Source organism: Echeneis naucrates, chromosome 21 (assembly GCF_900963305.1).
Source record: "Echeneis naucrates chromosome 21, fEcheNa1.1, whole genome shotgun sequence".
Classification (NCBI taxonomy): Eukaryota; Metazoa; Chordata; class Actinopteri; order Carangiformes; family Echeneidae; genus Echeneis; species Echeneis naucrates.
The window spans coordinates 6,362,174-6,387,322 of record NC_042531.1 but is presented as its reverse complement, the minus strand read 5'-3'; the positions used below and the strand labels follow the sequence as shown (position 1 = coordinate 6,387,322).

Here is a 25,149-nt window from a genome sequence, read left to right as displayed (position 1 = left end):
GGATGGAGTCGTCTAGTATCCTGCATGAGAAGTATCCACTTAATTCCACTTACTACCATTTAATAATTTTGAGTTTGAAAAACATGTCGCTTCCAAATGGAAATTGTACTTGAGGTACTTAAATCGGTTGGAGAAAAACACTAAACAACAGACACCATCAGGGTGCTTTTTTTTCTGCCCCCCACCCCTCTCAAAGTCTGAGCTGTGTGTGTCGTTTTCCCAAACAGCATCAAAATACATGAGATCAGCTCTCGGGCTTTGTTTGGCCCTGGCAAGGTTAGGCCAGCCTCATTCCAAATTTCCTGAGGGGGAACAGAGAGAAAAACGATTCCATGCAGATAAATCACTTGCACAGATCAAAAGACAAATCAGTGGCAAAGACAAAAGATGCTGACTTGCAGAGAACAATGGAGACAGGGAGATGTAGGTATCAGAGGAGCCGGCCCTAAGATCCCTGGCCATACTCAATCAAACCTGCTAACCAGGGTTTGCATACTAGGTCAAACAAACCCTGCTTCTGCAAAACAGAAAGTGTATTTAAACTGTTCTTGTTGAGCTATTTTTTCCTAGGTGGTGGGGGCTGCTGAGTTGTGAGTGTTAAGTTCTGTAAAAGTCCAAGTCGGATTGTTGAGAGTTCCTGGCTTTGCAAACTCATCTTCGAGGTTTGATTTAATAGCTACCCTGAGAGTGGGAGACGCCCTGGTTAGAAAAGAAAAATGGGAAGAGAAAGAAAGAGAGAGGGTAAACTATTTGATATGAAGCATCGGTGTGCATGTGTGTGTGTGGGAGGTAGGTGTGCACACACACATCTGTGTGGTTTGATGTATGCGATCAGCCTGGCTTTCTATAGTTCTGCATCTAAGACAACAAGTCTTGTCCCATGCAGCCCTTCACGCATCACAGCCCACAGTCTTCTATTAACTTCTCCAATACAAGCAGTAAATATATGGAATCCTCAACTTTTTATCATCCGCTCATTGCTTTAGGGAACCGACGTGTCACAGAGAGGAGAGCCCTGTGGGAAGTAACATTGTAGGAGACAGGAACCAGCATAACCTCTCACCAATATTAGCTTTTGATTAAACTGATTCACACGTATCAGAGGAAGCAAAACATCACTTTCACAGCTCTGTTCTCTTTTTAAATAACAATTCTCAAAAAAGGAGAGGGTCATATGAAAAGCACCTTGCGACTTAGTTTTAAAGTGTACTTTATAATGTAGAGGACCAAATTATGTTCAAAAAACACAGTTCACCATGCACCACTGACAGTCATTATTTGATCCCCTCCTCTGAGATCCATGTATGATAACACATCAATTTAGATTAAGGTGATATGAAAGAGAAATGTAAAATAGATTTCAAGGGGGAGGAGCTGATGCATTTGAGATGAATAAAATGATATTAAAATTAACATGCTGAGCGCCGGCAAAGTCACAACTGACCTGTGAGGTGTGCTTAAGAAAATATTTTAAAATGAAACACTGGGCCCAGATAGGCTCTAATAGCTACCCATAAATTCTGCTGAACTCGTGAAAAAATGTCACACAAGTCTTGACATCAGGCTTCAGTCAAATATCAGGAGGGATGAGGAGGGTGATAGGGTCAAAGGATTTACCTAATAGATTTGGAAGGAGGGTTAGAGCCTCATTCAGGTGTCATGAGGAAGATTAACATGAAAATATAAACGTTAAACCGAGCTGGGTCGATCCCCCAGTGAAACTGACCCACGTTCCACACTGCTTTCGCTATCTCCAGTCCAAACAAGCGAGATTTGATACTGCTGTTCTGGCATGGAACAGAGGGAAAAAACAAGCCCACTGCCACAACAAAGACAGGAAATTCAACATAGATTCCTACTTCTCTCTTTTCTCCTGCCTCTATATACCTAACAATGCTGGTAATGGAGAGAGAACAGTGCCCGGAGCTGGCAGAGACACCTGCGACATATTTTCTCCCCCACACCACCTCCCCCCGCCAACACCCCGTCCACCCTCCCGCTCTTCCCACCCCCTCGACATTAAAGTCCTTCACAGAAATCAGAATTTAATAAATCACCCCAGAGCCTGACAGAGTTTATCTCCGGGGGTCGCCTCCACTGTGCAGAGACTCACAGACAGACAAAGCCTGGCCCGATAAGATGTGAAATTAAATACAGTTAGCAGTTTGAGACAAAGGAGGGAGAGTGTCACACCGAGCTTTGTACGGCATAAACGGCTGGCTGCTAGTCGGGGCACATACACACACTCGCGCGCACGCTCACACAAAACGCCACAGAGACAGCGGGGGTGATTCATTTCAGGTTTCCTCTCACATTTAGCCTCATTTGCATCATCCACTGTCAACATATCGCCTCTCCCAGATATGTTCAAGAGCTTTCATTAGACGTCCAGGGATGACATCCTTTTTACCCAGATGCACCATTATTAATCACTAGGTCTACTCCTATGTGGACTCATCTCCATCACAGATCAAACGCTATCTGCCTGTGTTTCCTTTCATTCGGAAGACATCCCTGACACCAGCCATCACTACAGCTAAAGGAGACTTATGGGAGCGTGTTGGGGCTCAGACGACCTTATGAATGCGGTACATAAGCATTTAGTACTGAGAGGATATAAATGTGAGGATTTGTTCGACACTAGTAGGATCTGTCAGAGCAAACCTCCTGCAGCCTAGCACACATACTGCACAGCAACTGAAGGCTTTGGTAAAACAATTACTGTTACTATAAAAACGTGTTAAAATACAAAATGAAATCACTGTCTGATGTATCAAAGGGCATGAGTGCAATGTTTTCATTTCAAGTATATTGTAATCCCCCCCCCCCCCCCCATTTAGCAGCGGTCTCCAATTCACATCAGGATATAGTCGACCTCAGCTGTTCAGAGCTGATATTTCCCCTACTCAGTAGTTAAGAGAAAGCACAGTCAGGTTTCAAGGAAGGAGCAGTGCAGGTTGTTTAATAGGCTTAGACTGGTTTTTGGACCTGACCTTTTCCTTTAACAATACTGGGGCCGATGGGCTTGGGCCTACTCTGGGAACACAATGACCTGTGGGTGAAGCCTAATCTTCTCCAACTCCATTCTCTCTACTGACCAGACAGCCTTCATCCACAGGCTCTGTGTTGCTCCAACTGATGTCTTCCTGCTGAGGCAACAGTGCCAAGGAACTGTCAATAGGCATGGCCCAGCAGGGTCCCGACTGGGCCTCTCACACTGAGCCCTTCAGGGTCCGCAAGCACCAACACTCCACGCACAGAGTGCAAGTGCCGCTTAGTAGAATGTCGGGAATGACAGGAATGCTTGGTGCCATCATGCATCCCGATAACATTTTACATCTAAGAGTATGATTAGCGGTCTCTGTATTCAACTTGTCTATGGATGTGATTAAAAAATGGGCTGCTGGGTATTGTAGGCCTGTCATTACAGTGCAGCGGCTTGTCATTTCAAATAACCTGCTAAACGTCCCACATCGCACATATAACCATTAACTATACATTGTGGGGCAGTAGCCACATTAATGCAGAATCACTATATGTGTAAAATGGGGCTTTAGGAGATGAGAGTACAGTTAAGTAGAGCTCAGAAAATGAACTTCAACCAAGAGCAAGTGTATTTGAGATCTTATGGTGACCAACCCATCTCATCTAAAGCTTCTGGGTTCTTCTGTTTAGTCTCATTCTAATTATGCATTGTCAAAGGATTTTTGGTAGCAGGCATAAAGTGATACAACAATAGCCTGTGTAACAAGCAGCAATGAGAAAAGCAGAGAGTTTCTCTTATGATATATAACATAAAGAACATTGCAAACGGTACTGTAAATTCATGTTTGTGTACATACAAACACACACATACACAAACCAATACTCAGGAGCCCAGTCCCAGATGACTATGATGTCCTCATACAAATCCCATTGCTGTAGTAAGAACACAAATGATTAAGAAATAAAGCAAGACGATAAAGTAATAGCTCTGATGTCGAAGCACTTTAACTTTATAAGTGTTTGATGTGTACAGGTGCTGACAAGGCGGTTCATTCTTTTCCAAATACTTTCTGGTTTTATTTTTCCTATGTTTAAATGATGGGCTGTGAAAGGTTGTTCTTTCTTCTCCATGCAAGTAAACTATACAAAGAGGTGTTTGATCTCTGAAATCCGATCTGTATTTCTAGCATTGTCTCCAGTTCCTACTGTGGCATCTTAAAGGTCAGGAGTGAAAGGCCATTTGATAACTACAGAAAGACCTTTTGGCTTTATTACACTGCCTTTCATCTCCTTTCCTGCGGAGGTTAAAACAAAGCATTGCATCCTTTGAAAAAGAAAGGATAAAATGGATCGCTTTGGAGCCTCAAGCCTTTTTTTTGTCACTGGGGGAAGTCTGGCATCCAGTGTACAAGGAAAAGTCTAGTGGGATATGTTTCTGAGAGAGACTAGTCTTCTCAGGCACAATTAGCATATGTCCTCTCAACCTTCTACCAAACCTCTCAATGAGACTCTGAAATCCTATTGAGATATTATTACCACTCAAACAGGGCATTATACAAAACATCTAAAGCATCCACACACGCACATTCATACAGGTACACACACACACACACACACACACATACAATCAAAGCTCAATGACACCCACTTCCCACTGAATATTCCTTTCTTTTTAATGGTAACCTTGGGAGACGGGCTGCACCAGCACGACACTTAACAGCCACTAGTCTGAGAAAAATGTTTTTGATATGCTTGTGTCATTTAATCATCCACATTCTGCCGAGGCTGTGCAGGACAATTTTGCAGGATATTAACTCCCAACTAAACCCTGGCTTGTATCATTTGTGGGGCCAGTCAAGCAGGAGTCCCAGGAGGAGCAGAGACTTCCTCCTCACAGTCGTAGTAATCTAAGCTTGACTGGGCACACACACACTCACACACATACACACAAAACGACACGCTGACAAACACACAGCTAATAGACAGGTAGAATGAACCATAAAGGAATAAAGGTATCAGGAAATGTATGGTGCAAAAGAAACCCTTTCCTGACAGCAAACACTAAAAGGATGAGTTTATTTGTGATTTTAGTGATCTAGTTACAACAATAATATTGCTGATAATATACTCCACTAAGTTGAGGTGGAAAATCTTTCTTGTGTGCTGAAGCTATGTATATTTATACATATATATTCAAAGGCAGTGAAATTACTTCCTTTTCATTTTATTTCCACACCAAAGTTAGAGATTGAAGAGTATTCGTAAAAATGTCACTTTAACGTGATCCATTTGGACAGCTCACATTGCTTAATGGGGTAGGAAATTCATTTTTTCTGCTGGGGAACAGACATAGTGGATGATGTGATTCTATGCAAAATATATGAAGCCATTACTAGAAAAATGCATGAGTTTCAATAGTTGCAAACTGGGGGGAGGGGGGGGGGGGTGGAAGCTATCCCTATTCTTTACCACAGACCGTCACATACACATACACAATGCAAAAGACAGCAAAGGCAACTGATGAAAACCATTTTTGTTCCATCACAAAGAACTAGGTCACCCTCTCATAATTGTCAATCATGCAATAAATCTCTCTGTGGCACAAATGAATACAGCATTGGAAATGAGACAAAGCTTATTGGCATGCTATGTCAGCTTGACTCAATTCATCCTCCTTTTCACACAAGACCATTCATATGTGAAGTTGTGCAAGGGTCTCTCTTGCTCTCTGTGTCGTTCTCCCTCTCTCTCTTACACACACTCACACTCCCCCTCTCTCTATCTCATACTCATGCACACTCTTAGTGAGCATCTAGCACACATACGCAAACACATTCACACACTCCTAATGTGAAAGTTGCCCAGGATTAATGTATGTGGACAGACCATTTCAGCCAAGGGCTGCCTTATTATCATAACCATGTTTATTTCCATAGAGAACATGTTTCACAGTATTTTCTGCATTCATGTGGAATTACTTGGAACATACTCTGGTACAACACATTGCTTCCAAGGCAATAGTACACACATGGTCAGAAGCTGGCAAGTTGACTTATCATTTAAACCTTATATTTCTGTTAAGTGATTTTTATTTACATCTGGCAACATAAGCTAACCACCATTCATTTCAATTAATCAAACTTAACTACCAAAATACAGTTTCCTGACTTTTCTGCTAACCTCATACCAGAGTTGCACCAGAGGTCTGTTTTCTGCTATCTGATTGGCTAGGAGCATCGGCTTGACACAGCAGTACAGCTCCATCCACAGAGGTTTGTGTCACGTCTCTGAGGACCCAACTGTCACTCTTTAAGAGCAGGGTAATAATAGCCAGGCGCCACAGCAAGTGGTGGCACAGGCGATTTTAAAGAAACATCAGGGAGACGGTGACATTTGAGTCTACGAGCAGAGAAACCCAAGCACTGCAACCAATAAAGACTCCCAGCGATATTCTCACTAGGCTTAGACGGGGAGAGACAGAAGCAGAGCCACAGTGTGAAAGGCAAAGAGAGATGTCAGTGTTAGATGAAAATGTGTTGACCTGGTGATATTGATACCCCGCTCATAACCTCTACAGGTGTGCAATGCTGTCAGGAAGCAGCTCTGGGTGTGGCTATGATTTTTTATTTTCATGGGGATAATGCTGCTGTAAAAAAAAAAAAAAAAAAAAAAAAAATCAGCTAATGAAAAAAAAAAAAAAAACACTTTTCCTTTTAATTTAACTGTGGGAACATTATAACTTATTACTTTTCTAATTTAAGAAGTATTTAAATGACCTTCGGATTAACGACTGAATTTTGATCGAGCAGATTTAGCAAGGTTAAAGAGATTTTTTTTTTCCTTTTTTCTTTTCATTATTTGAAAGACAGATCTGGAACAATCTGCTGATCAGTGTCCAACACTGTTGCCAGAACTATTCATCAAGAGATAACCTATAAATTTAATGGGAGAAGAGTCGCACTTAGTAATTTGGCATTCGAGGCATCTGGTATCAGGACGCAAACACCTTACAAAACATTTGTGAGGAGTAAGAAAAACTTGGCTCAGAAATAAAATGAACAAAAAATAATCACTTCCGAATCAGAAGTTGTGTCCTAATAATTAATCACTAATGTGGGTTAAGTTTGTCTTGTTTTTTTCAGTTTCTTATTTTCCATAGTCTGTAAAAGAACAGAACACACGAACGCTGTTTCGTGTGGACCCACTTTATGCACATTGTTAGTTATAATTCAATGCTACAAATTGACTGCATAAAGTGTTTCTGGTGTCTAACTGAATTCAGACTTCACATAAATAGCTGTGGGGCCGTTTTCTTAGTTTTTCATCACAAGGTATTGACTGAGCAGCTGCTTTGAACCACCACAAAATGTGCTGCTAGTCTCAAGTGTCATTAGCTTCAGGGCTTTTCCAGCTAGCGCCAGGTAAAGATTAGATAACAATCAGCCCTTTAATAGATACTGTTGGAGGCACTGGAGCCGTTCCTGTGCTGCACAGTTCATCTGAAGCTAACAACAGAAGAAGAGAGAGTGGAAACCGATGTCATTTCCTCCCTGGTTTCTTTTCTGTGATGTACCGCTGAGCCCAGCGAGGAACAAGGCTGTTGAATTACATGTAACTGTTGGCTCAAACTAGTGTCATTGTAAGAATGCATGCCTGCTTGTTTGTGCTTGAGTAGGTTCAACTGGAATTTGATGTGGGGTACATAGAGTGAGTTTTAGTAAACAGGACTATTATACAGTTTATTAAAGGTGTCGGGAATTCAGTCTGATGTATTTCATTAAATTTATATCAAAAGTTTCTGATTGAGCAAAAACAACTGTCTTTTCATCACCTGCCATTACCACGGAATAGCTAACTTTATTAAAAGGCTGGTGTATCGGTCAAGCTTGAGCAAAATAATAAAAGTTGTTTTATATGCGTCTTACTTCACTTCACATCACTTTGCTGGAATTCAAAAAGTACAAATGACTTTTTGTTCGAGGGCATTCCTTTCTTAATATACTTCAATTATTAAGGAGGAGTCCTTTGTATTGAGTAGAAAGCTCCAAAAACATTTGACACTGGAGAAATAACATCTGCATGTTTACTCAGGAGAAGATTGATCCCTGATAGCCCCCACAAAATGAAGAAGTGGGGAGGGGGGGACAAAAAACAAGTGAAGGAAATTTGTGGAATCCCATCTGAGATTGCCTCCCCAATGGATTCTTTTTCCTGTCAGCTCAGACGAGAAATGAAGCCAGGGAAAATTAACTCCTGATACAGCCACGCTGAATTAGACAGAGCGGGAAGGAGAAGAAAAAAAAAAAAAAAACCTACACACTTTTTAAGGATTCCAGCCTTGTCATTTTCAATTTTCTGCTCTTTGGACATGCTTGTATTCAGATTCCCCAACATCTATTCGCCATATCAATCCTAATTAGACAATCTGGGCCCACGAAGGATGGGAGCGGAGTTATTTGCATAATTTAATCATAAATACTCAGTGATACATATTTCCAAATGCATTTGTACAATTATCTTTTCATCCTTGGGGCAAAAGTATTAATATGATTAGGCAATAATTCTTTAAAAAAGGGGGAAAATAGGAAACCAGCAAGTGTGCACTCTTTTTTAAACTCCAGCTTTGGGCTATATGAAAAATTAATTAATTTCTGAAGAAAATCAATTTCTCTATGTGACCATATTAGACAGAGCCAGGCAAGGGCCTGCATTCCTGCTCCAATCAGGAAATCTCATCTGCTCCCTCTAACTTCTGTCAGTAGCATTTAACATCTTGGTACGAGTATCAGTGACTTTTGCTATGCTCCCCTAATGTGAAAGAGCCCATGAGTGAAGACAGGCCGGGGAAATCTGGCTGGTGAGAGAGGAGAGCAGGAATCGGACTGACCCAAAATCTATTGCTGCTCTGTCAGGCAATCAGTCTCAAGTGTTAAATCATCAGGTAAAAATCACTGTTAACAAATCCAGCTTAATACGCCAGATAAGTCATATTGACAGATATATTTCAAACAGCTTAAGTCTGTTGTCCATAAAAATCAAAGCTAATACCCCATTATGGTTGGTTAACATAATAAAAAAAATGTCATTTTAATATACTGATCAATGTGAGAGGACCTGATGTCGATTTTCAACCATTCCATTTTGGTAGAAGAATTAATTGGTAATTCAATTGCTGTTGCCGATCCAGTAAAGACATGCAAATAAGATAGGAGCTTGGACAACTAATGCATCCAACAGGCAAATTAACAATACAGGCCTCTTTGCCATGCAAATAGCCTCTAAATCCACAAATGACATTAGACAGTGTCAAACAAAGCCTCTTTAACAAGTGAAATCTGTGGTTTTGGCTCAGCATCATTGCAGGATAAAAAAAATGTGATCTTAGGGAAAATGAAGAAAATGAATGTTACTTTTTGTCTACTGAGCTCTTCTGCGGATTTTTCTAAAAAATGTTTTAATTTGCACTTGTTACAGCTGAGTGAATGTCAAGTCAATAAAGCAATTCTGATTTTCAAGGAGACTATTTGCGGAAAAAAACACCTTGCCGCCATCTGCCAACTGCACAGTTGACTTGAGCACATGTACTGTACCTAATCAAATTTAGCAGAGCCTCACAGAAGGATTAAACATGTTTAAAAAAAAAAAAAAAAAAAAGTTAAAAAGAAAAACTAAGAGAGAGAGAGAACTTTAAATGCTTTTTTCACTTCGATAAAGAAACAACACACAATATGAGGGGCCAATTTAACTTTCAAGAAAGTACTTGAATAGATTTGGATTTTAAACAGCTTTGTATACCATTATCTCTCTCCCCCTCTCTTTTTCTCCCTCTCTCTCTCCCTCTCTCTAATCAGGCATCTGTCACTCTGTTTTTGAAGTTATTATCGCCCAAGCTCCCTCTTGGATGTGGTTGCTGGGTGACGGGTATCTTAGCACCCACTCTGACTGGGAATGATTTGAATGGAATCCAGAAATCTCCCCTGAGTACCTGTAAACACATCCGTGCCTTGTAGAAAACAAATATATTATAAGAGAGCTCAGCAGAGGAGAGGAGGGAGAGAGACAAGCTGGCACCCTCAGTGGCAGCTCACACTGAGCGCTAAACAAAACAATTACCGTCATTTGCAAATATGTGTGTTTAGGCATAAACACTCAAAGTAAGAACAAGAGAGGTGATACCTCTCCTAACACTTGCTGTCATTTCAGTATCAATTAGATATATTTGTTAAAGGAAAAAGTCGTTTCACCGTGACCTGTCACTCATAACATTTGAGAGTCAGGTCTGTTTGACTGAAACGAGCCGGGAAAATCTATTTAAGAAGGGCATGTAAGTGAAAAGCCGTCCCATTCCCAGTGGTGGGACATTGTCTGGGGCGTGTGGTTAACCTTCAGGGCTAGACAATGATTGTCAATTAACTGCTGCATTTCTGCGCCCCAGCATCGGATAGCCTGCCTCCACAAAGCAGACCAATGAGAGATATGCGATATCTCTGCACCACCCCACCACCCCCCTGTGTTATAATAACCTTTCAAAGAGTTCAAGTGTCACGCAGCAATAAGAACCTTTTCCATCCCACCGCAGGGAAAATGAAAAGGAAAACAAGTAGCTGGAACAGAGGGCTCCTGGAGGGCTCCTGGAGGGCCAGAGTCATAATGTAGGGGAGATTACTGAACCTGGATCAGTGTGGGAGCCAGAGTGAACACTGCTAATCTGGCACAAGAGTCCTTAGGAAAATGAAGGGGTCGAGAATGACTATTCCTAGTATCTTAAAGATTAACAATAATTACTAAAAAATATGTCACTTATTAGGCAAAGTGCACACAGTTCAAATGCTCACTGTAAAAAAAAAAAAAAAAAAGATGTAAAAGGAATCAAAAAATGTTCATGCTTGAATTTCACATTTAAATAAAAATAAATAAAAGATCAAAAACACAATTTTGAAAAACAATGTTGCCTATTTTACATTTTCAAAACAAGTGTTATTCTAAAGTAAGCATAGTTGTGAACAATTTGGTTGAAGCTTGTTTGTGTCCACATCAAAACTAAACCAGCGGGATGCAGGGGTGCTCTGTGATGCTATTCACATTCACACTGTGTGCAAAATGAGAGTAGTGTTGTTTTAGCACAATAGACCGTGGGAGGGGAAAAAAACAGCATGTGAAATAGTAAGACCCATTGTAAAAGGAGTATTATTCACTTCATTGTTACTATTCTGCCACTGTATAAAAAAGAGTAGTGACATTGTGGTAATAGGATGACATGAAAAGCTAAACTATCATAGGCAATAAGTTGTTGTTGTGTAACCAAAGCGGGTTAGCCAGTGAAGTCAAATACTAGTAAGTCATACGAAAGAGAACATCGACTCAGGAGGGGGAACTTGTTTTCATCTGGGTAACCTGTGTCCTGTTTACTCCAACTGATCATTTTGTCAGCAGCAATTCAATGACAGACGGAGTGAAGCATACATCCCAGCAAATAAAATCAACTTATTCTAAGTAACAGAAGCCTTTTATCCAGCGGATGCCTCACTGTTCCATGATGTAATTCTCCAAATGGGGCAGGCAGGCGGGCAGGCCGGGTCTGAGTGATTGATTTCAGCCCAGCACCGGGAGAACCTGGCTGCTTTCAGAGACAATTACAGTCCTGTCCATGTGCCCGTAATAGCCCAGCACTTTAGCGTCATTAAAGCGACGCGAGGCACTGCATTATCCTTTAACCCCATCGCTGGCCATCCCCCCATTGACAACCCAGAGAGTTCAACCACATACTTTGTCACCTGAAGCCCCACGCCAGGCTTGAGAGGAGGTTCAGCACACAGTATGTTTCTCCCTATAGAAAGGGGGGGTGGGGGGTTCTGCTCCCTTGATGCTTTATGCAAATGATGCCTAAGCACCAAAGTGTACAGGTGAGCTGTCAAGACTTTTGCTGCTGGAATGGACATATGGAACTTCAGCATATTCATCAGCTCCAAATATTGGATGTTCATTTCTAGGGCTGACTGTTTTAAAGCTAGAAAGAAGGAGAACTGTAAACTACAGTCCCCTGAAAATTAAATAAACTGCATAATAGAATATTTTGAATTGAAAATGCTCCACTGTGATAATCTCTCTCTCTCTCTCTCTCTCAAGTGTTCCTCAAAATGTTACTAGCTTTTGAAATTTCTGACCAGGCTTTGAGGATGAAACTTCATTTATACCTCGTCAAACACAGGGATCTTAATTACACAAAATTGTAGTATTAAATAATGTTTGCAAAACAAATTCAGCATGTCACTCCATGAGCATTTGCAATTTTTCACATGCTTGTGATACTTAGAGCTTGCATCCTAAAAGTGAAAATTTTGGTTTGACCTCACATAATAAATTTTCCAAAAATTAATATATATTTATAAACTTAGGCTCAAAGTGGTTCAAAGTGTTTATTGTTATTCTCCCACTGATGTGAGCCTTTCCATCATATTTGCATTTCCAGCTCATTTCTGGCTGGGAGATCAATATGGAATCAATCATAGTGACAGGTAAGATGGTAAATTTGACCAGGCTGAACCATCCTGTGAGACTGAGCGATACATCAAAGCTAGGAGCAACACAGGAGTAAAAATGGCTTTTAATCAAATATTGATCTCAACTTAAATCACTCCAAATTAAAACATGCAAAGCTGAAAATATTTGATTTGGTAATGGGGGTCAATGCATTCATTTTCACATGTAGCTGTTTACCTTGCTCACACTATATTAAATTCCTTCCTTTCCTGTTTAATTAAGGCACCTTCTCATGTGTGTGAAAAATTATCCCTTACATTTACAGTGTGAAAAAAAAAAAGGCTTCATACTCAGTTTTTCAACTGAAACTACAAGTGTATTATGAACTATTCAAGAAAAGTGCTCCCCAAATATTTAATGAAAACAACAACTAATAAAAATTCTTCTGTACTATCTAATTATAATAATCGGTTCTTTTTATCGTTTACACTACAAATCTAACGTGCAAGTGAAATCCCACAACCCTTTGGCACAGACATATAATGAGCTATAACCTACTTTTATTTCTAGCATTTAAAAATAAATGTGAGTAGGTAAATGAAAGGAATTGCGGTGGAGTGTGGCTCGTGGATTAATGACAAGGCTCCTGTTTGTGAAATTGTCTTTGCAGTGGCAGCTCTACACCTGAGGTTTATTCAAAAGCATTGTGAAACTCAGCAGAGGTGTAGTCTACATTATCGATTCATTTGTTCTGGGGCAGACAGGCTATCCATCATGGCACAGCGTTGCCCTGCACGTGTTTAAAAAAAAAAAAAAAAAAAAAACTTTCACTAAAAACTTTTGATGGTGCGCGCGGGCTTCTTCCCGTCCAACAGAGCTGCCAGCACGTTACTTCAGTGTTGGGAAGGAGTTTGAAAGGCACGTTTATGCTCATTCACACACATCTATACCCGATAAAACGGCTCGGCTTGATGAGTTAATCGCGTCGCTTGAAGCACTTGTTTTATAGAGGGAAAATGTCTCCCCCTTTCTTGCTCCTGCGCCTTTACGCACGGCTTGTCCGCATAGACATTTCAACCCCCCCAAAAAAAAATTAAAAAAAAATACCGCACACAGCTCGCCACTAACCTCGCATTGGTGCAGTCGTTGTACAGAGTCTCGAAGTCTTTTCTGGAGATGAGTTTACAGCGGTTCACGCCGGGCTGGATGGCGCCGAGTCCTCTGAGGATGCGGACCTGCTCCACATTGCACACCACCGGCGTGATCTCCAGCCGCTTCAGCTTGGTGTAGACCGTGTGCAGTCCGCCGACCAGGTGCTTCAGGAACAGGTCGAAAGCCTGAGGAAGGCAGATGAGCTCGCAGCCGTCCACGGTGAAAGACGCCACTTTGGCACCGCGCAACTCGACCATCTTGCACTCATTATTTTGCGGTATGTTTTCAACAGGCGACGGGGTCGAGTACACGGGCTTGCTGGGGGGAAGAGCCGCGGCCGGGATGCCCGGGCTGCTGGTGGCGAGGAGCTCTGATCTGAACAGGTTCTGTCCGGGTCCGGATGGGGGGGCCAGGGATGGAGACGGTGATGAAGTTGTCGACGGCGGGGACGTCGTCGCGGAGGGAGTCGAGATCGGAGGCGGCGGGACCAGAGGAGTTGGTGGGATCAGAGCAGCCGGTACGGCCATGGTCACCTACAGGAGGGGAAGAGAGCAGCCGAAGTTCAAAGTATAAAACCCAGCCTGCCGAGACACCCCGAAAGGAAAGAATCCACCAGAGTTTAGCTCCTCAGATAAGTTGGGGGGAAGTAAAAAAACCTCTGCCGAAAAAAAAAAAAAAAAAAAAAAAAAAGGCGTGCTGAGTGAGGGTTTTTTTTTTTTTTTTTTTTTTGGGGAGGGGGTGAGGGGGGGCTGAGCGGCGGGACAATGATCAAAGATAGGAGGAGGAATGACAGCAGGAAAATGAGCTGAAAAGTGCAGCTCCGCTCTGTGGATGAGTTGTTGTTGTCACACGGTACAGAGAGGGAGGAGCTAGGGGACAGTGGAAGCCTTTGAAGAACAGATAACTCGGAGCTGGAGACATCTGAAATGTTTCAGGTCTGATCTGATGTTGTCTGGTTTTATACCACGTGTGTGAGAGATCCGGATATATGGGATCGAAATGGAGTTAAAGAAAGGGGGGGGGGGGGGGGGAGAGAAGGAGAAGAAGAAACGACAACATGACGTTTGTGTAGTCAAAAGGAACATGCACTGACTGCGTTTCTCTCAAATTGGAGTTAATAGTTATTTAAGAGGTTACACCTGCTTTCCCAGAATTAATCTGAGCAACAACATGTTTAGCAAAGTCTTTGTATTTTTGTTGCTTGAAGCCTTGGGAAGGATTTTACAAACTTGTATTTTGATGTAAATGTTTTTGTTTTGTTTTATTTTTTTCCCCCATTCGGGTCTTATTTCTGAAACGCTTTTGAAACTTTAATTCTGTTGTCATATTTTCTGACTGGGTTTCATGACTTACTGTTCTCACTGTTCGAGGTACACTATTTGTGACCGGGAAAATATGTCTCATTTAATTAGTCCTGTCTGGTTATTGTATTTACACAACTCAAGTAGCTAAAGCTTTTTGTATAAAGTAACATCATAACACAATATGAGTTAATGGCTGTTTTTGAGAGATGGAGGTTTTGTATACAAACTAAAACACTGTTTACACTGCAATGTATACAACATATATATATATATATTAGAATTGCAGATGAGCAAATGGACATGCCAAACAATGTGTCCTCAGGCAACTAAACTTAAAATTGTTCATGAACTCCCCACCTGAGAGAAACCAAAACCTTCATGTTGCCAGTGCAGTTTACATTTTGAGATATATTTAAAGTACCATTCACACTTCAATCATCAAAATAATATTTACTTTTTAAGGCTGTATTAAGGTACACACATGCTGCACAACCTCCAGAAGTTACACCAGCTTGCTTGTTCAGAGGTGATAGTATTTTATGATGCCAAGTACTGAGCTAAGCTTAGCCCAGCTGGAACCTGCACTCTAAAATTTTCACTCTATCTCAAACTCAGACAGGAGAGGAAAGAGGGATAAAGGCCGAGAGGGAGGGATTGCAGCGCTGTATCAAAAGGTCAAGTCCATGTACAGTAAGAGCAGTCTATACAGTTTAAACACGTATTTAAGCACTGTCACACATCAATAAAGTGCAGATTATTTTATAACAAAGTACTCAAGCTGTCATAACACCACAGAATGTGTTCATGCAGCAGAAGATTCATTAACACCCCCCCCCCCATCAAGATCAGGACTTTGGTATGCTAGGTAGGGCCAGTAAATAGTCAGCTTCTACATTACAGCAGATAACTACAGCAACGCTGATTCGCAGGGCGCTTGTTTGGAGTTTTGCAGAAATTAAGGTGATGCTTAAGAATCAGTTGGAGTCAGCACAACTGTAAGGGTTTTTAGTTTCCGTTCCCCAACTTGGTAGCGCTCATTTCCTTAGATTTCCAATTAACCGGTGGGTCTGGAGAGGCGCAATATGAAAGTGTATAAGTCATCAAGCACGGCGCTGCTTATCACAGTCAGCATTTGCCTTAATATTCTGTGTATTCCTGTTGTCCTGTTGTGTGAGATCAGCTTTAAGATAAGCAGTGTGCCATTTCAAAATTATCATTCAGGGAAAGGGGTAGCTTGTAGTGTAAAATCAATAGCTGCTTAAAATTCATTGCCAGGCAATCCATTTGCCCTTTATGTTGCTAACCTTTCACTTAAATATGCACCATATTAAGATTTCATTATATACAATGAATGTCACAACAGTTTGCCCACTATTTCTCTTGTTTGCATGGGTTAACTGCAAATCATTGTGCTTGTAATGTCTGAAAAATGACTTTCATTAACATTATGCAGAGAAAAAAGGAAAATACGAGGAGGCTAATAGGTATTAAAAAGGCACCACAGGATATGTATGATGTTTTAGATACAAAGGCCTTTCAACAAACTGGGTGGGCTGCATGTGTTTGACCCCAGATATGAAAACACAATATAACACAAAAATAAAGTCTGTATAGTGGTACAGTGATTAACACCAGAATACTTTGTTGATATAATTCAGTGCAAATGCAAAATCATTAGTAAACGTTCAAGTCAGGGGTGGTAACCTGTCTTGGGAGGAAGCAGCTTTCTAGGAAAACTGTTTACTTATGACAAAAACGTGCCAGAAAATTCCCTAAGGCAGAGTGGAACTAAGTAGCAGCAGTTTAAAGCTGTCCTTGCAAATAGTTTGGAAATTAGTGCAGTGAAGTTTCCAGCATGACTGAACTCAGTCACATAAACAGTGACTGAGTTTTCCTAAAAGTAAACACAAGTACAGTACATGTGGATGAGATTGCGGTAAACAAATGACTATGTCAAAATGTAATCACCCAGTATGATGTATGGCATCAGGAAAGTGTTTGAAAATGTATAGATATGGGACAAGACTTGTGTATGATCAATGACACAGTATATTGTTTGATGTAATAATTTATTCACCCCATAAAGCTTTGATAAAACAATGTTGAAAAGCAATTTAAATTGAATTCATTTAAATGTCAATTCTCATGGTTAGGATTTTTCTATAATTGGCTATTTAATTAAAATAATTTTCATAGTCATTAATACAGCCAGCAACTTGTAGCGCACTGACGTGTTTTAATTACATGGTATTAACAAAATTGATATGCTTTAGAAAGCATGGTGAATAAGAAATAATTAGACCAATCATACATCATCCTCTTATGGACATTAAGTGTATCACAATATAATTGATGAACTTAAAAAACGAGAGAGATAAATAACTTTAATTGTACAGAGTTGGTGTACAGAGCTTGGAACAAAGAATCATACTCACGATGTATTATATTTCAGAGGCAATTCATTATCTGTAACATCACTTAGCTCTCTGTGCCCAGCACTCTCCTCTAACCTATGATTACATGACATTTGGAAGCAGTGATACTGTGTAGTCTTTTAAAATGTCCTTTTACCTTGTCTACATAAATCTTCAAACTGTTTTTCTGCATGGGCAAATAAGAGGGAGCGAAGCAGCTTCAGACATTAGAATCATTTAGATGCTTGGAATAAAGCACTTATTGATCATGAATATTTGTTTCTCAAAAGGTTACACTGCCTTGACCCCATCTATCCTTAGACACTGTCCAAGACAAACATGCCACTTGGGGTAAAGGGGTGCTGTCAGAGAGCACTCTGATGGCAAAGGCTGTGCAATAATATTCTACACTAGAGCATCAATTTCTTTCAAAAAGTGTAGGTTTCCTCTGACTATTACATTACCAAATAATTATTTGATTAATCATTTGCATGCAAAAATATTCTATGAGAAATTCTTATGTGATTAGTCACTTGTTTTTTCTTGTTTGGCTCTTTGGTTTGGTTTTGGTTGTCACTTTCTGACCTTTTACATCCCAAGTGGTTTAAACAGAATAAGCAGATTCATCAATAATGAATATAATTATTAGTTGCCCTCCCAATCTACATAAAACAGCATTTTTGCATAGCTTCCACATACTTCACCGACCAGCTTTTATGTACCAAGTGAAAGTGAAGCCACTGTCTCTATGTGGAAAGCATATTTAAAAACACATTCAACCCAGGGGAGCACCGATACAAACAGTGAAAACAAAAAAGTTACAGGTCAAGAACCTTAGTGAGAATCCAGGGAAATGAAAACTTTGCATGAAATCACAAATTCTTCCTGAGCAACGACATCTAGAACAAGGTAATTTAAAGCAAACATTATTCTATAGAGCATGCACTGTAAGTACAGGTGAAGGGTACGAGCAATCTTCCACCTCTTAATACAAGTGCAATAGGCAGGACATGGACTCAGATATGCTAATAGAATGCTCCTTCACACAAACTATGTGAAATAACAGCTTTCTGGTAATATAACTGCTCAAAAGAGGAGCAAATGGAGCTCACTTCATTTTCAAAGAGCCAGCCTCAACGATAGTCTCACAATTAGAGTAGTCACGGCCCACATCCTACAGTACTTCATTTGGTGCCACGCAGCTTCCAATATAACTGGGGTGCAAGAAACAGAGAGATTTGTGGATATCTAAATTGTTAAAGCAGAAACCTGTATAAACAGCGGTAATTACCGGGCCATTGACAGTCTCTCAGTGTTGTGCTCATTCTGCCACAGCCGCAGTGATTAAAATGAATCCTCATCGACTTCTCCATTAAAGCGCTGGCAGGAGCGATCCTGTGACCTTTCCCCATTGATTGAACATAACAATCACAATTCAATTGTAATGCAAAGAGAACATTTGTTATAATGTACACGAGATGCATGAGCCATTTCCTGGGAGCGGGGAAGGGTAATCAATGGAGTGACTCTTGGCGTGATGCAAGGAGAATGAGGCCGTGTTTGCAGGCCCTAATTCATACAGCCTGCAGTGTATGATGGAAGGCAATGATATGCATGTAAACACTCTGATTTCTCTCTGCTCATCGTTCAATAGGATAACAACAAATCCTGATTTCTATGTCCATACAACTGCCCTGCGCTGCTTTGATTGGCAGTAATGTGTACAAACAGCCCGATACACCTCTGATTCAATCTCAGATCCAAGATGGATTCGTGTACCATGTCACATGGTGATATCTCTCTCAAATCATCTCTCACAAAACGCCAAATGCCATCTTTCATGAAGAGTGACTTAATGTAACATATGACTTCAGGGACAACAGACTGTTGCCATGACACTCACAGAATTACTAAGCAGAGGACTGAGTATCCACATATACCTATATTCTACTGAGATAGTCTTAAATGAAGCAGTACTGTACGTTCCAGTGACAGTCAAGCAAGGACAAGCTTGTAAAAGCATAATTACTAATGATTAGCTCAACTCAAGCCAGTGAAGCCACTACTTGCACAATCCATGCACTACAGAAATAAAAGCATGATAGGCATAACAACCCATCACCATTCAGTCCCATTTTAAAAGCTGCACTCGATCATGTCTTTCAAAAACTGTCTTATGAAGAGTGTATGCGAATGATGTCCTTAAGGGATTTCTTTTTAGAATCAGGAGATTATAGTTTACACGGACATTAAACAGATTAAACCAGCCAGCTCTCTAAAGGCGGTTTATCTAATGGAGAAAATGTGGTATGCTAATTGAGAAATTCCGATGGTAAAACTATATTTAAACCCCTCTGCCTCTCCCTCTCTCTCTCTCCTCACTCACTCGTTCTCTCCACTGGAGGATTTCAGTTTGGCTTGATGAAATCAAATGGCTAATCACAGCCATAAGCTGTGAGACGTTAGCTGAGCACAACAGTGTTTGCCATGCTAAAAGGTAATTGTCTCAGAAAACTTCATCGATGACAGATTCAATTCCATTTAGTAAATGTTTAATAAATGCTATACAAACACACAGGCCTATCTTGCTGTGCTTAGAAAACAAAGGGAAACTTTAATTGCTTTAATCATCTCTAGCTTTGACGTCGTTATTGGCCTTAAAAATAGCAGTTAACAGAAACTGTCCTGTTGAGGAAATTGAACCACATTTGGAAAACGATCCGTAATTAAGATAGGGGCATCCCGAGCAGCAAGGTCCGGGCGAATTGTTGTGACTAGGAAAAACATTCCAAGTCATACAAAGCTATTCAATTAACAGAGAGACCCAAGGAAAACAACCTCCCTATTATGTATCACTTACTTTAATCAGATTGAAAACGATTGTATTCGTTTTTGAAAATCCCTTAACACAAACATGTTAATTAACAGATAGGAGGGTGGAAAGATGTATTTTTCATTAGTGGGTGAAATAATGTTCCCCTTTAACATCAAGGAAAATCAACTGCTTACTGCAGTTAAACCAGTCAGTGGTGTAAATTCCCTGCCAGCATTTTTATTTAAAACCTCATTAATGTGTTTCAAGCCAGCATTGCTGTACCTTTAATCTGCACTAAAAGGAAATAATGCGTTTCCTGCTTTATTTACCAGCCTTACTTAACAAGTGTTCCTGTACAATTAGAATTGTTAATAGATCTGGAAACAAAAGGACTTTGAAGGTGGGAAAGTGCTGACATTATTTCACAAGGGAAAAACACTCTTGAGAAAAAAGATCTGCTGTAAATGTAGTTTCCTGGAACACAGGCACACTGCAATGTTGGTCTCTCTCATTAGAAATGCCATGCACAGGACATAAATCAAGGCCCGTAAAACATTTCATTGCCACACAACACTAAATTACACACTTGCTGGTTTGCCATCCTGATTGTGTTTAAACATTGTAATTTTACTTTATTCCCATTAAATCTATGCATAGTTTTACAATCCATAAACAGAGTATCTGTAATAAAAGTTAATAAATGTCAGAATTTGCATTTGGAAAAAAAAAAAAACACCCTGCTACATTTTTGCAAATATCAATCTATGAACCTTTCAACATTTCGTCAAACAAAATGCTAATTGTACCTTTAGGAATTTAGGTGACGAGTGACAAGAAATGAGATGCAATGTCCTTTAGAATCAAGAAATCTGCTAAGATGGAATACATTAAATGTGAGACCAAAGCAAAGTGTATAACGACTGTTTTGGAACAAAAGAATTAAGATTATACACTTTGCTACAATGAGTAACGACAGGACATACACTCATGTGACCGAGTACATAAACCCAAAACTAATGCAGTTTAACACACCTGTTAAGTGGTGTTAGATTTAACTGTATAATCATTTTGAAGGATGTAGTTTGTGGTGCTGTCTACCTTTATTGGATCGTTCAATCAGACATACATGGTGTTTAGTTTACTCTGATGGATTTTAACTCAGCGGACGAAATAATAGGAACACCTCTCCACTGTTTTCTGTTTTTTGCGATTGTAATTTAATGTCATTTAAATTATTTTGCATAGTTTTACAGTTTTTGCACTTTTGTGCGTTAATCTATTACATGAACAGAAGGCATTAAAAAGAAACTTGTGCTCTCCTAAAAAATAACAATGCAGCTGGTAATCTATGCCAGCAGTTTACTATGACCCAAAGTTAACCAGTTAGTTTTATTTTTATGCAAATTCCAACAATCCCTATAATTATTGCAGGAGCAAAAGAAGAAATTAGGTGGTATAAAAGTGATAAATTACACATTTGAGGAGACTGGCGAGTCAACAAATGCCAAAGGTCTTTGACACAGGAAACCACTGATTATTTCCTAATCAAAACAAGTAGTTGTTGTAGCAACAGACAACGTATGCGGTCTTTTGGGGTTGAGGATTTGCTACAAACGTGCATTACAACAACTACAACATATAAGCATTGACCTACACATTCAGACCAAGAGACAATTTTCAAATTAATCCCGTTAGGTAAATCAAGTTAAAGATAAACATCTATCCAGTTCAACAGCACCAACAGGCCATAAAAACATAAAGAATCAGTGATGTGTAGCCATTGTTGATGTGTTACATGGTCATGATAATGTTTATTTATCATGATTACCATATGATACTCATATTATGGTGCATGATATGATACTAAAATTTTATATTACGAGTTAATACAAGAAGCCATTCTTCATTTTAGTATCAAAGCTGCAATATATCAGAAAGTCTTGGCAGGGCAGCACCATGTGCTATAATATCTCACAGTTTGCAGTAGGTCACTATGCTCCGCTGACTTAATAAACTATGCATCCAACAATAATGATTATTCATGTCATTCTTCAAAGATCCTTGAGAGGATCTCGATGCAACAGCGATTCAACCTTTCGTATTAATTCAAGCTTGGCTAAGAATGTACCATCTGGGCCCTTGTACTTAATGATTAATGCCAAAGAGTTGATTCATATGTGCAAATGGAGTTTAATAAACAAGGATTTTAGAGTTAAATGGCACATACAAATGCTCGGGATGAACTCATTCATAGTATCTAATTTGTGTTGTTGGTAATAAAGCCCACTCATAATTGCTTGCTCCAAACATCTCACAGATACACAAATATGGGGATTTTGTGATTAGCATAATGGGCTTCTTCCAGAATGAAAATAATCCTACAATTCTAAGATGCCTTCAGACATAAGATTTTTTTTATTTGGTCCAAATGAACTTACTACTGTTACAGCATGATTAACACTGGCATAAAAAATAATTACTACTCATCATTGTGAAGATTAGGCACCAACAAACTTTTCCCTTAAAATGATGTTGTTTGTACTAGACATTATGCTTTGGCAAACAAAATCATCTCTGTAATCCCTCCCCTGCTCAAATTCTTTGCTTATTTCAATGTCAGACTACTTGCTGCAAATGTCTGAAAGGAAGGCATTAGGGATGGATATAGCATCCCAGGTGTATGCAGGTGGCACACAACAGTGACCTCTACAGGAACACAGAAAACATCAGTAGCAAATAAATTCATGCTGATTGTCTACTCTTCTTTTACACATTTTCAGTTCATGAACCCCAAATGGAAATATTGAGCCCCAAAGTCAACTTTGGGGCTCAATATGTGTTCTACAAAAAAACAAAACTCATTTTGAATTTTTTTTTATTTACTGTGCTGTCAAAGTTGTTCCTAAAATGCTTTAGGTTTCATGCTGTATTGTATATGGAATCATTTTTCCTTATTTACTTTGGGATGCGTGGCTCAGAGTTAGAGACCAAATAATGACCAGTGACTAAAATGGAACTTATGATGTAATCTAAACATGGCTCCACTTATCACTTTTACTTTAAGTGCCATGTTGCGTTTACTATAAGCTCCCTATATTGAGATCAAATGCAGACATTGTGGCAAGGTGAAAAGCAAACAGGTGAGGCTGCTGCATATTAAAAAACAGTAATGCCCTTACACACCCCAACCCCTCTGCTTTTAGCTGAAGACAAAGAACAGTGCAGAGCAGTGTCTTTAGTGTGGCAGAGGGGGGAATGGGAGGGTGCCAAGCCTCGGAGACCACAGCCAAGTGCAGGATCACAGTGGAGGAATGAATGATGCTCAGATAAGGGACAAAGTAACGAGGGCAGACCAAACAGGAAAACTAAGAAGGGAGAATGTGCGGGGCGTTGCCTGCCTGAGCAGGAAAATATGCTGATACGAATATGTTGCATTCTTTTTCGGTGTGTTGTGTTTATTCTGCTGTTGTGTGATGTTGCTGTGTGTGTGTGTGTGTGTACATATATATTTTTTTCACTTAAGCAAACACATACAACATTTGTGGTGAGCGATGCCCACAGACAGCGCAAACTTCTTAGATCACAATCAATTAACCGTAAATTATCAATTATCTAAGACGTTTTAGACAAATCCTTAAGATCAAGTCTCTTAGTTTTACCACCATCATTAGACAGTCTTTTGTCACAAAAATCCTACATCCTGAGCACTACCCAAATCTAATCCATTGCTCCTTGGACCAAATCCCATCTGTCTACCAAATTTTGTGCAAATCTCTTGATACATTGAGCCAACAAGGAGGCAGAAAAACGAACTAACTGGGCGGAAACATGTAACTTCTTTAGTGGAAGCAATAAATCTGGGCTGAACTGTTTTACTGCGATGCAATGCATCTGTAACAGCTTTGCGCGGTAGTAACGGCTACTTTCATTATAAATAAATTAATAAACTCCCACTGAAGAGCAACACATGACATTTAAAGCATGATGAATGGGGTTGAAATACACAATTGTTCAGCGTCTGTACTCACAATACAATTGCAAACCTTAAAACGCGAAATTAGTAATTGAGAATAAGGCCAGAGTGGGGGGAGACAAAAAAACAGTAATCGGCCTCTTTTCCCACACAAGGGACCAGGGAAACCCAGGCTATGCTGTACCCCCCTTTCCTCTTAACCAGAGTTCTCTTTTATGCATTCAAATTCACTTCAGCAGCATAAAATTCTCCCAAGAGACAGCATTGTCCTCCTGCTTGTCCCTTGGGCTTCCCATCTCTCAGTAACATCTCTTCACTCCACACAATTTAGCCCTACACCTTGCAGACAGGCTTTTTTTCCATAGTACCCTCTCTTTTTAACTAGTTCAACTCAATTTAATGAAAATTAATTAAAATGCTTTTAAAAGCAACCACTGAATGCACAGGATGTTTAAAGGCTTTGTGCAATTTTTTCTCTGTTCTGTTTTTTTTTTTTCTCTCTCTTCAACAAGGACAGTCTGAAACAAATGTACTGAATAGGCTTTCACTGGATTTACCCCCTGAATAATAATCTCTGTTGTGTTATTATGTGTGAAAATAAAGGGTATACACATTTTTCCTTCTCTCTGTCTGGTTGCATTCAGGAAACTTAGAATAGCAAATTTTGCACTGATGGCTGAGTTGCAATTGCAGTTACAAATGTACGAACACTATACTTTCATAATAACGCGGTCCAAATGTTTCAAAAGGCGCATAGGTCTGCTCTAGTGAACTTGAATGTGTGGTCCCTGGTGCATAAAGTAAGCATAAGGCAAACTCTATAGCAATGAGGCTTTACTGAATGAAATGAAAAGCCTAAGGCATCAGAGTTAATACATTAACACGAGAGGACTAACAGACAAGAAACACAAAGAAGTGAAAAAGAACAAATGACAGAGAGCACTGCTGAAATGATTATTCTGCCTTATATTTTGATCTCTCTCTCTCACTCAAATGGCGATCATCGGTTAAGATCATAAGCGTAGC

The 25,149-nt window shown here is 39.9% G+C and overlaps 1 protein-coding gene and 1 long non-coding RNA gene across 4 annotated transcripts in view; one reads left to right on the top strand and one right to left on the bottom strand.

Moving 5' to 3' along the window:
- Positions 1-14,263, bottom strand: part of dachd (dachshund d) — an 88,961-nt gene extending 74,698 nt beyond the window's left edge. For 2 of the 3 annotated variants that reach the window (XM_029530615.1, XM_029530616.1), the window contains exon 1: positions 13,594-14,262. In XM_029530615.1, the coding sequence (XP_029386475.1) occupies positions 13,594-14,144 (551 nt within the window). In that variant the 5' untranslated portion in view covers positions 14,145-14,262. Of the gene's footprint in view, positions 1-13,593 lie in introns of all 3 variants that reach the window. The other variant, XM_029530617.1, reaches the window with a different exon arrangement.
- LOC115062013 (uncharacterized) lies at positions 13,483-14,307 on the top strand. Its single transcript, XR_003842367.1, has 2 exons — positions 13,483-13,793; positions 13,910-14,307. It is a non-coding gene; the product is annotated as an uncharacterized LOC115062013 (long non-coding RNA).
- Positions 14,308-25,149: the final 10,842 nt, after the last annotated feature.